The sequence below is a fragment of the Toxorhynchites rutilus genome, chromosome 2 (assembly GCF_029784135.1).
Source record: "Toxorhynchites rutilus septentrionalis strain SRP chromosome 2, ASM2978413v1, whole genome shotgun sequence".
NCBI classification, from domain to species: Eukaryota; Metazoa; Arthropoda; class Insecta; order Diptera; family Culicidae; genus Toxorhynchites; species Toxorhynchites rutilus.
In genome coordinates, this window is record NC_073745.1 from 38,477,765 (window position 1) to 38,490,097 (window position 12,333).

At 39.6% G+C, this 12,333-nt stretch overlaps 2 protein-coding genes across 4 annotated transcripts; one reads left to right on the forward strand and one right to left on the reverse strand.

Moving 5' to 3' along the window:
- Window positions 1-208: 208 nt before the first annotated feature.
- Window positions 209-6,448, reverse strand: LOC129765676 (uncharacterized protein K02A2.6-like). The gene is made up of 2 exons (XM_055766087.1): window positions 6,233-6,448; window positions 209-4,322 (listed from the first exon to the last, which is right to left on the reverse strand). The coding sequence occupies exon 2, from the start codon at window positions 4,316-4,318 to the stop codon at window positions 209-211; it is 4,110 nt and encodes a 1,369-aa protein (XP_055622062.1). The 5' UTR covers window positions 4,319-4,322; window positions 6,233-6,448.
- An 854-nt stretch (window positions 6,449-7,302) lies between these two features.
- Window positions 7,303-8,452, forward strand: LOC129771609 (uncharacterized). Of its 3 annotated transcripts, none has more exons than XM_055775416.1 (4): window positions 7,303-7,467; window positions 7,525-7,732; window positions 7,787-7,975; window positions 8,035-8,452. In XM_055775416.1, the coding sequence occupies exons 1-4, from the start codon at window positions 7,349-7,351 to the stop codon at window positions 8,125-8,127; spliced, it is 609 nt and encodes a 202-aa protein (XP_055631391.1). In that variant the 5' UTR covers window positions 7,303-7,348; the 3' UTR covers window positions 8,128-8,452. The 3 variants fall into 3 exon arrangements, with proteins under 3 accessions (XP_055631391.1, XP_055631393.1, XP_055631392.1); XM_055775418.1 differs by having other exon boundaries at window positions 7,823-7,975; XM_055775417.1 differs by having other exon boundaries at window positions 7,528-7,732.
- The last annotated feature ends 3,881 nt before the right edge of the window (window positions 8,453-12,333 follow it).

Genomic DNA, 12,333 nt, shown 5'->3' on the forward strand with positions numbered 1-12,333 from the left:
AGAACTGAGCTCTCATCCTTTATTCAAGGTATATGTGTCATAGGTAGTCTAATCGTTATAAAACTATATTACTCGAGATATTTATAAAATGGTGGGAAAGATACTACATTCCTCTTCTTGTTCAGGTTTTTTTTTTTTTTTTTTTAATTATATATATTTCAGGACAATTTTATTCTAAATAAAAGTAGGACGTCAACAGTACATATAACTAGTGTTTTGTGTTTAAATATTCCGATATCTTTTCAATATTATAATCGCTTAGGTATTCTGGTCGCTTGTGGTTTCGTCTGGGACGCTCCATGGTGTTCGTATTCGTCTCCTCTTCCAGTTCCAACTGTTTTTCGTCTACCGTTACAAAATCGTCATTGTTTAGATTCGTGTCTTCTGTATTCTTACTTATTTTGTTTTGTCCTTGTGTATCACCCGAGAATAACTTCTTCATGTGCGATACGTTTCTGTGAAATATGCGTCCTGACTCTTTTGATTCCAGTGTGACATCAGCTCCTCTCTTAGCCTTAACCCAGTATTCTTCCGGGTCGAAGTTAGTGGACAGTTTATTTTCTTTAAGAATCCTCTTCACAACCACTGTGTCACCGACTGTAATTTCACTTGGCCTTGCTCCTCGACGTTTGTCTGCATATTCGGCCTCCTTACTTTTTCTCATATTGTCTCGGTCACGAATTTCTTCAAGGATGATGTCATGCTTCCAAATCATAGATGGAAGTTTATCCTTTAAAACTCTACCAAACATAATTGATGATGGTGCTATCGCTGTCGTAGAGTGTGGAGTTGAGTTATGCATTAGTATAAACATCCTCAAGTCCCATTTCCAATCGGAACCTTCGGTTTCCTGACTTATTTTAAGCCTTTTCCCAATGGAACGGTTAATTCGCTCTACTTCCCCATTCGCTTGAGGCCAGTATGGAGTTGTTTTTCGGTGCTCGATTCCAAACTGTGTACAGAATCTTTGCATCTCGGCACTAATGAACTGAGGTCCATTGTCGGTTTTCAATGAGTCGGGCATGCCAAATCGGCAAAATGTTTCATGAAGTGCTTTGACAGTTAGAGTAGCAGTTATTTGTTTCATGATGATAACTTCAGTGAATCTGCTACAATAATCAACAAATACTAGTAGATTGTGACCAGACGGTAGTGGTCCTACGAAATCAGCAGCAATATGTGCCCATGCCCTATTCGGGAGTTCTGTTCGTACTAGAGGCTCTGGCGGATCGGGCATTGAGACTAGTGTACACCCCTTGCATTTTCTCACAAAATCTTCTACATGTTTATCAATGTGAGGCCACCACACTTTTTGTCGGAGGCGCCGTTTCATCACTACAATGCCTGGGTGAGACTCATGCGCAATTTCTATCGTACGAGATTGTAATACTTGAGGGATGACCAAACGATCGCCTCGCAGCAGGATGTTCCCAGATCTACACAATTCGAACCGAACTAGCTTGTATTCCTTCATGCATTCATCCCATGTGTTAGTTTCAAGACTCTGGAAAACAGCCTGAATAGTTTCATCTTTCGAAGATGCATCTTCGACTTCTTCCAAAGAAATTGCTTCTGGAATGTTGGCCTGTGCCAGATGATATATACAGGCTTCTCCGTCCACATCGAAATTAACTGCTTGAGTTACAGATAACCTAGAAATGGCGTCTGCGAGGTTTTCTTTTCCCGGTTTATATACGACCTCAAATTTATAGGCTTGCAGGCGCAAAACCCATCTCTCAATTCTAGCACATGGCTTAGACCGTTCTTTAAATAAGAAAAGAAGAGGTTTGCAATCTGTGACAAGTATGAACTTTGTACCAAGAAGATATAATCTGAACTTTTCTACTGCCCAAACAATACCCAAAGCTTCTCGCTCTGTCTGGAAATATTTACGCTCTATTTCTGTAAGAGCCTTGCTTGCAAAGCTTATGATCCGTCTTACTCCGTTCGTATCCTGCTGTAGCAACACTGCACCTATTCCTGTTGGGCTTGCATCGGTTATGACGATGCTTGTATTCTTTGGGTTGAAATATCCAAGAAAAGTTGCAGAACAAACCGCAGATTTAATTTGTTCGAACGCATGATCATGTACATGATTCCAGATAAACTTTTCTCCAGACTTCAGTAACTGTCTCAGAGATGCCGTCTTCTCTGCCAGCTGAGGAATGAAACGAGCGACATAAGTGATTAAACCCAAATAACTCCGGAGCTCCGAGACATTTGAAGGCTTGCGGAAATTTTCAATAGCTGTGATTCTGCTTTCCGTAGGTCGAATTCCATTGCCTGAAAGTTCGTGACCTAAAAACTCCAAACGATCCACATTATAAACACATTTATCCTTATTCAGTAGGATCTCATATTTTTTTAGTCTATAGAGCAGAGCATCCAACCTTTCATCATGTTCTTTCTGACTTCGACCGAAAACCATAACATCATCTAGATAGACCACCACTCCATCTAGTCCGGCTACGATGCATTCAATCACCTTTTGGAAGAGTTCTGGCGCACAGCTTATACCAAACATAAGGCGTTTGTATCTGAACAAACCCTGTTTAGTTATAAACGTTGTTATTTCTCTGGACCGCTTCGAAATCTCTACCTGATGATAAGCGTCCTTTATGTCGACCTTGGAAAATCGAACAGCTCCGTTTATTGAACCAAACATCTCCTCGATTATGGGAAGTGGATGAGTTTCTCTCAAGACAGCTTGATTTGCCCGTCGCATATCGACACACAAGCGAATCTCCCCGGAATCTTTCAATACCGGAACTATTGGTGACACCCACGCCGATGGCTCTTGTACACGTTCAATAATGTCTTTATCCAATAGATATCTCAGCTTGTGAGCCACTTTTTCTTCTATTGAGAAAGGTACGCGCCTATACGGCTGTTGCACTGGCTTGACGTTTGGATCAATTGGTATCTCAATCAAGATGCCTCTCATTTTCGGAAACATAGGGTTATTTTCGCTAATCTCTGCAACTTGAAACCCAATCTTCAATACTTTTAACTTCTTTGCCGTCTCATCACCTAGTAAACACTGTTTACCGTCTTGAGCAATATAAAATACAGCCTCCGTACAGTTACCTCCCGCTTCAATTTTAGCTTTGAACATTCCCATCATCTTCAGTGGATTCTTTGACCCGTATGCCTTAAACAGCCGATCGACTTGAGGTTGATACTTTACTTTTGCACTAGCCGACTTTAATTTTTCCCAAGCTGCAGCATGTACCACATTAGCTGCTGCACCAGAATCAATCGCCATCGGAATCTCTACCCCTCCGATCTTGAAGCGAAACACGTTTTGACCCATAATGTAGCAAATATCTTCTTCCTTGTCCTTTTCATGGCCGTCATCCTTGTAAACGGCTTTGATCCTTTTTGCCGGAGGTGCATGTACTGACTCTTCGTTAGATCGTTTCGTACACCACTTCGCAAAATGCCCTATACGCTTGCATTTCAAACATTGCGCCTGCTTTGCAACACACTCCGAACTATCTTTAACGTGACCACGGCGACCGCAGCCAAAACAGATCCGAGTATCATTTGCCTGTTGTAATTGCCTTGGATTTGTCCAACGGAATTTGTCGTTCTTCCAGTAATTCCAATTAGATCGACCCTTGGAACCGGACATGTTCATTCCATTGAGTTGATCTTTCTGAGAAAATCGAGGGGATTCATTTCGAGGAAAGCGATGAACCTGTGGGCCTACTTTGTTAATTTCCCCTGTAGATTTGGTTGTATAGTCTGAGCAGTTTAGTTCCTTGCATTGAGCCTCGACATCTTCGATGGTTTTACCGATGGCCACAACCTCACTTAGAGAACGATCTTTTTCCAAAATCTTCTTCCTTAAAGCCGATGACAAACATTTCTCGGCGATTTGATCAATGATCATACTTTCAAGGACTGAGCTATGTTCCTGATCAAATTCGCAACGGTTGGCCTGCGTTCTCAATCTCATCACGAAATCATTAAAACGTTCCCCATGCTGTTGAGTAATTTGCCGGAAAATATGACGTTCGTAGGTTCGTCTACGAGTCGGTTGGAAATGATCATCAAGTTTCTCTACGGCTACGTCGTAGTACGGTGGATCAATGGTCACATGGGGAACATCATTCACTCCAGGGAGATTGTGGAAAATGTCTTGAAGATCAACTCCTCCCAAATGCAAAAGCTGGTTACGTTTTTCTCGCTGCCCCGTGATGTTGCTTGCCTCCAAATAATATTCCAGACTACGTTTCCATTTTCTCCACTCTGAGGCCAACTGCGACTGGTCAACTTTTGCATCAAACGGCTTAACTGATCTGAACGAATCCATTTTCCTATAAAACATGTGATTCATTTATTTATTATTATTATTTTTTTTTTTAAGACTTCCATTCAGCGAAGCCGTTTTATTTCATCATGTGGCATTTTCAACATAAACATGAACTACACAAATAACGGTATCAATCATTCACAGATAATGCCCAAAACGTCATTCAATTTTTATCCTTCGGTTATTTCATTTTATTCCAAATCATTTCTTTCAATTAGTTATATATATACATATTTTATTTTTGTACTAAATCTTTAAATAATTCTTGCAAACCCTAATTGCTTTGAAAATAATAATTTCTTATTTTTTTTTTTAACATTTTATTTTTTTTTTTTAACATTTTAGGAACAGTGACCAAAATTGAACAAAATTACAAGACTCCACATTTTTGTATTTCAAACGAGTACCAAATCCGGTGCTCGACCCAATTTACTAAATAATCATTGTTTCATTAAATTAACAGCGAATTCAAAACTTAATTCCAGGTTTCCAATTGAAACGAGCTCAATTAGTGAATCCAGTGCTCGACCCATTTCACTAAATGCTCATTATTTATGTCAGCAGTGATTTCAATTATTTTTTTTTTTATTTACGTCTTCATTTCTAACGAGTTTCAACAGTGAATCCGGTGCTCGACCCCTTTCACTAAAATAATCATTCCTTTATGAAATTAATTGTGAATTCTAATAATCTTGACAAATTTCACTTTTCCATCTCAACAGTGAATCCGGTGCTCGACCCATTTCACTAATTCCCATTATTATTATATATATATATATATATATTTTTTTTTTTTTTAGTTTACAGTGGATCTGGTTTTCAACCCGTTTCACTAACAGACGCGTTTCTTTTTTTTCCAACCCTGATTTTTTCCCGTGCTCCTGACAGACTTTTTTTTTTTTTTTGTTCTGTTTTGTTCAAACCTTTTCGTGTTCTATTGTTTTGAACAATTATAGCAATTTTTCGCATTTTCCAAATCGAACGAGTACAAACAGTGAAATCTGTTGCTCGACCCATTACACCAAATAATCTTCACTTTACGAAATTGACAACGAATCCAAATCTAATTTCTAATTTCACAATTTCAGTCCGAACAAAAGTTCACGGTGAATCCGGTACTCGACCCATTTCATCAATTTTTAATACTTTTTTTTCAATTAACAGTGAATCCGGTATTCAACCCATTTCACTATAAAACGCGTTTGTTTTTTTTTTTAATCTTACCGTTCGCCCAACAGTAAATCATTTCATTTGAATAAAGGAACGGTACTTTTACTTACAGTTTGCCATTGTGTCCCTGATTTACATCGATATCAAACCAACTGTTGTCCTACTTCAACCCATTGAATCCCTCTCCACTGAAAAATGTATTTTCTGTCTCCCTCTGCAACTGTTGCTAGTGGTGGCAGGTTTTCATTTTTTTTCTTCTCAATAGAGATAATCGAACCGACGCTCACCAAAACTCTCACTAACACTTATATCCTTCAGGCCTTCGTAATTTTTCTTCATGTTCAAAAACTCTTCAACGTAAAATGAAATCATGCAACATCCCTCCACTTCCTCCGCGCCCCATCTAGACGCTGATGAAGCTATTTTTCTCCATTCCATCTCCTTTGCACTCTTCCCAGCACAGAACGTACAGAAAAAAAAAACCAGCACCAGAAACGCTACGTACTTACGTTCACATAGCTCACATTTCGGATTTCTTTTTTCATTCTACCATCGTTCTTTCTATTCTCACTTAAGTTACAAGTACATCATTTTACCGACATTTTCCTCAAAACCAATCCACTACCACTATTTGCACATTTTGACGCCATTTTGTTTTCGACCGCATGTCACCCAATAATATAAGCGGAGAGGAAAAAAAATGCCACTGGATTTTTCACAAAATCACACAATCAGGCTACTTACTACGTTAATACTGCACTTTCCGCTCAATCTCAATTTGCACAGTTGACTTTTTCCAAACTCAGTACGTTAATTACTACGAGAATTTACCCTCGTCGCCAAATGTAACGTTTGCCTGGGAATTCGGATGTGTATCTCCAAGTAACGTATACACGTGATCGTGGTCAAAATAGAACTGAGCTCTCATCCTTTATTCAAGGTATATGTGTCATAGGTAGTCTAATCGTTATAAAACTATATTACTCGAGATATTTATAAAATGGTGGGAAAGATACTACAATGTCCTCTTTCAAATCAGCATGCCTAGAATCAGTTCTAAATTTTTAAAAATTCAATGAGAATCATTGAATTCAATTATTTAAATGCTTAAACCCCGTAGTCCGACCCTTATGCAATAATAATAATAAATAGAATAATTCTTTCAACTAGTCGCGAATGATTTTCACTCCGAAATTTGGAGCTATGAGATATGTTGGCATAAAAAGTACAGTAAGTTACTTATAAAGCGATATGCTGAGGTACCACTCAGTGTCGTATTGGAGTCGGTTTTGACCAGTAATTGGACATTTGCGACTGGTGGCGACTATCAATGTGGGGCCATAATTTGGGCCCCGAACTCAATGTTTACAAAAATGTCCAACTAGAGGTAAAAATGTCTAATTAAACGTGTTGCATCACAGATCTGTTCAATTAGCTTAATGTCGATGTAGATGTAAATTACTGTATAACCAAATCAAAACAAAAGCCGAGACACAAAGCCCAGACAAAAACCAAACGAGCAGTCCGTCTCCGTCAATTATTCTTTTCTACAAACCCTGCCGGTCGTTTTCGTTGAACGTATGCTGACGGGTCGTTACGTTGCTGGTGTATGTAAATGTTTTCATGAGAATTGCATGGTAGAATCATTGACGTATCGTGACGTGACGGTACGTGAACGTGACGTGTATGTTGTATGTGAATCGCACTTAACACGTACACTACGCTCACAAATTCTCCCATCTGCTCCACCTAATAATCCATGAAGTTGATTGCTTCCAGCGACGTAAGTCTTTTCTAACATAGTTAATGAAATTCAAAAGGTGCGGCAATCCCCGCAGTTGTGTGAAAATTGTTAAGAAAATGTGTTCAAAGTTGTATAATCGTTGGAAAAGACCCTTAAAATCGTGCGCTGCAAATACTAACTTTGACAATCCACTTCAATCTGAAATCGAAAAGCAAGCGGAAGTTGATGTCGGCATGTAAAAGGGATCATTTATTTTCAAATCGTATCGATAGATAATGATTTCAAATTTCAGTAGATTTCGCTCGTTGCGAAAGTTTTTTCGTCGATCCACGGAAGAGGAGAAAATTTTGCTGCTCGAGAAGAAATATTTGAAAAAATATTTGCAGTATTATAAACATTACACTGATGGAATGACACTGGTAGAGATGCGCTTCGCCAAGCGATTCTTGGATTCTTCCGCTATTCCCAAACCTTGCTTAGAGGTGGAACCGACCGATTCGGTAAATTGCGGGTTAACCCGATGCTATTGTTTTTATGCTCTGAACTATTTGCAGCCCTTTACATGTTGCCAATACTTTTGCTTTAAAAAGAATTCTAAAACAACGCCGAAAGCAGGAAAGCGTGTGACATTCAAGCAACGTTTGGTGCAATCACGGCAGATAAATGTATCATTAGAATCTTCCGACGATGAAATTGGCAACGCTACGAGCAACGAAGCACCAGTAGGAAGTTCTAGCGTTCGGGTAAGCAGTGCAAATAGATTTTAGATTTAATTATTCGAAAGAACATATTTTTCCGTCAGACATCGATTGTAACTGCTGTTGACACAAATCATTCTTCGATCGACGATAACGACTCCGATTTCCAGGAAGTATCCTTAGGAAAAACAGAATGAACAATCAGGAATACGGATCATTGCTCTGTACGAGTAATGACTTTGTAAATCACACAAATCTTAAAGTTTTGATTTCTTTCATTCGCATTTGAGGGGCTCAAAATGAGAGGGGTGTAAGTGACATCATCGATTTCTCTACATTGACTCTCTCTTTTGGTCATACTTAGCTGCAAACACATTCCCAGCTGTATTTGACAATGTGGAAGATAAGTCAGAACCTCATCTATCGGATTCTATAGCAAACAAACTGGAACGTTTTGCAATTGAGTTATTGACTAAAGAAAAAATTGATTAATATCTTTGTTTTATATTCTTTTACTAACATGACCCTTAAAAAAGACAATTTCCAATATGCTACTATGGATAATAAAAGTTTAATTTCAAGAATAAGAATAAAAAATGTGTTGCTGCTATAAACATGAAAACTGTGCAAATAACAACCTTGAGAACTTTCTGGATGCTGGATTCGTCTTAGAGTTGCGCCAGTTCGTGGTTCATTCTCCTTCTCCATACTTCATTTTCCTGTACACCAACGTATATTGTTCTGAGCGCTCGGCGTTCGAAAACACTAGGTGCTTGTGAGTCCTGTTCGAGCATCGTCCATGCTTCGTGCCCATAGAGATCAACCGGTCGAATTAGGGATTTGTACATATTTGTACAATAAAATCGCGTTAATTGTAAAATCCGTAAAAAAACCGCGTTAATTAGAAAATCCATTCTTCGCCGATTGCCCGAAGTAACCAGACGAAGGAAAGCCGCGTCCAAGTTCCGTTATCGGTTACCGCGTGATTGTTGTTTTTTTTTGCCGCTGAAGAGTTCATTTCGACGGAACATCGATCAATTGTAAGAGCCGGACGTCTATTGTTCGTGCTTTGTTAGTAATAAATCGAAGCTGTTTTTTTCCTTCTTCTAAAGTGGTTTTTAGTTGGTTTTTTTCTGCTTTCGTCGCAAGTGAACTGCACCAAAAGCAACAGGACGCGCCTCTCTGGGAAGCCCGGATCGGTGGCCTGTTCATTCGTTCCACTGAACGCCGTCAACAAAACAGAGAAGTACAACAATAGATTTTGCCATCGCGCTATAGTGTTTACCTTGTAGCGCGCGGCTTTGTATCGCTCTCTAAATAGGGGTGTTCAAGGTTGTTCGGACACTTATAATTAATATTTTTTTTTTTGAAGAATTTTTTTTTGGAAAGCAATTTTAGTTTTGAAATATTTTTTTAGTTTACGTTAATTTTAAGTCTAAGTTAGTTTTAAGTTGAGTTTCTGCGCGCGCGCGTGTGTGTGAGAAAGTTTTTTTTTGTTTTTCATAGACGTTTGCGCAACCGTTATGGCGTCTGCTGATGCTATTGTTGCGCGGACGCGCTATTACCAACAGTCCTCAAAGGCACCATGGGTTGTTTTCTTTCGGCCCAAGGAGAAATCGTTGAGAACTCTTGACATTTCAAGAGATTTGCTGCGTAAGTATCCGGATGTCTTGATACGTAAAGAGAGACCGGACAAACTGCGTGTAGAAGCACCGACTTTTGATGTGGCGAACAAGATTGTTGACCACGAGATTTTCAACAGGGAGTACCACATTTACATCCCTTCTCGAGATGTGGAGATAGAAGGCGTAGTCTCCGATGCGAGTCTGAGTGTTGAAGAATTGAAAAAAGCATCGGGTTGTTTTAAAAACTCCCTAATTGGTGAGCTTGTGAAGATTCTGGATGTTAGGCAACTACATGTAGCCTCTTTGGAAGACAACCAAAAAGTCTATAAGCCTTCACACTCGTTTCGGGTGACTTTCGCTGGCGAACTATGTGAAAGTAGATAGTGTTTTTTTTCCGGTGCGCTTGTTTGTACCGCGGGTCTATAATTGCACCATCTGTAAAATTTTGGGACATTCTTCCAGCCATTGCGGCAACAAGTTCCGCTGCGGTAAATGTGGTGAAAAACACAGTGAGGATTCTTGTACACAAACATTGGAAAAATGTATCCACTGTGGCGAGAATCCTCACGCACTACAGGAGTGCCCAAAGTACAAACAGCACTCCGATAAAGTGAAGCGTTCTATCACAGGACGCTCCAAGCGGACTTATGCTGAAATGATCAAGGCCGCATCAGCCGCTCATGATGAAAACCAATTTTCGGTTTTGTCAACTCAAGAATTGGACTCTGATTCTGATGAGGATCACACTACGGCTGCACCAGAATCTTCGACAAAGGATGATTCTCAAAAAAGAAAACTCTCTTCACCAATGATGCACCGTAAGAAAGCTAAAATGATCCTCAGAAGACTGTCTAATTCCAAGGATAATGGTAAAAAAACTAATCCGAAGACTCCTTCTCAGCCAATTCCTGGTTGCAGTAAGGATTATACGCCGTTACCCAGAAGAGAGAGAAACAAAAACGCTGCCCCTCGATCTTCTCATAGAAAATTCGCGTCCAATCGAGGATTGATAGCTTTTTCGGACATTGTGGACTTTATATTAAACACCCTCAATATTCAAGACCCCCTTAGAAGCCTTATTTCTGCCTTGCTTCCATCTCTGAAGTCTTATCTTAAGCAATTGACTGTTTCATGGCCCCTCCTTGCATCAATCATATCTTTCGATGGATAATTCACCTAACGTAGTAGGAGATATGATCAATGTGCTACAATGGAACTGCCGTAGTCTAGTGCCTAAACTAGACTCGTTCAAATTTCTACTTCAAAATTATGACTGTGATATATTCGCCCTTTCTGAAACATGGCTTTCTTCTGATACAGAACTCAACTTCCACGATTTTAACATTATTCGCCTGGATAGAAATGATTCTTATGGAGGAGTACTTTTGGGGATCAAAAAGTGCTACTCTTTCTATAAAATTCCTCTCCCAGCTCTATCAGACGTCGAAATTGTCGCGTGTCAAATAACGGCAAAGAATAAAGAACTTTGCATAGCTTCAGTATACGTTCCTCCAAATACTAACATTAGCCGTAGTCAACTTTGGAATCTAGTCTCGATTCTCTCATCCCCAGTTCTAATACTGGGTGACATGAACTCCCATGGTACTGGGTGGGGTGATCCTTATGATGACGCTAGAGCGGCTATTTTTTACGATTTATGTGACGATTTCAATTTAACTATCTTGAACACTGGCGAAGCGACACGAATTCCAAAACCTCCGGCTCGAGAAAGTCGACTCGACCTATCTTTTTGCTCAAGCTCGCTATCATTAGATTGTCAGTGGAAGGTCATCAATGATCCCCATGGTAGCGATCACTTGCCAATCAATATATCAATCAAGTGTAGCCCGCAATCCACTGAACCATCTCGAGTTCCATTTGATCTAACAAGGAACATCGACTGGCAAAAATTTGCAACGGCGGTAACAATTGGTGTCGAATCAATAGATATACTTCCACCATTGGAAGAATATCGATTTTTCGTAGATTTGATGTATAAAAGCTCATTGGAAGCACAAAGAAGAAAAGTTCCAAGTGCTCCGTTTAAAAGAAAACCAGCCACTCCTGGCTGGGAAGACGAATGCACAAAATTGTATTTGAAAAAATCGGATGCTTTCAAAGCTTTTCGTAGACATGGAACATCCACACACTTCGAGGAATATTCGAAGCTTGAAATACAGCTGAAACAATTAATTAAAGCAAAAAAACGCGGTTACTGGCGCAATTTCATTGAAGGTCTTTCTCGTGAAACCTCAATACGTACCTTGTGGAGGGTAGCTCGCAACATGCGTAACCGCTCATCTACTAACGAGAGTGAGGAATACTCCAACCGATGGATATTCGATTTCGCTAAAAAGGTTTGTCCAGACTCAGTTCCAGCCCAACATATTCTTCGAGAAACGTCTCTAAGCGGTGGACCTCTGGACAGACCATTCTCAATGCTGGAATTTTCTATGGCTCTTCTTTCATCGAACAACTCTTCACCCGGAAGCGATATGATTAAATTCGTTCTTCTAAAAAATCTTCCCGATATCGCGAAAAGACGCTTGCTAGACTTATTCAATACCCTACTAGAAAACAATATTGTGCCACCCGAATGGAGACAGGTCAAAGTAATAGCAATTCAAAAACCTGGCAAACCAGCGTCTGACCATAACTCATACCGTCCGATTGCTATGCTCTCGTGCATTAGAAAATTGCTGGAGAAAATGATCCTTCGAAGACTCGATCAATGGATCGAGACAAATAATTTGCTATCAAGTACACAATTTGGGTTTC

Bases quoted from the DNA above. Each gene is read 5' to 3' on its own strand.
- LOC129771609 (XM_055775416.1), top strand. From the start codon at position 7,349: ATGTGTTCAAAGTTGTATAATCGTTGGAAAAGACCCTTAAAATCGTGC. The intron at 7,733-7,786 runs GTAAATTGCGGG...AACTATTTGCAG, and splicing joins AGGTGGAACCGACCGATTCG to CCCTTTACATGTTGCCAATA. The intron at 7,976-8,034 runs GTAAGCAGTGCA...TTTTTCCGTCAG, and splicing joins TAGGAAGTTCTAGCGTTCGG to ACATCGATTGTAACTGCTGT.
- LOC129765676 (XM_055766087.1), bottom strand. From the start codon at position 4,318: ATGGATTCGTTCAGATCAGTTAAGCCGTTTGATGCAAAAGTTGACCAG.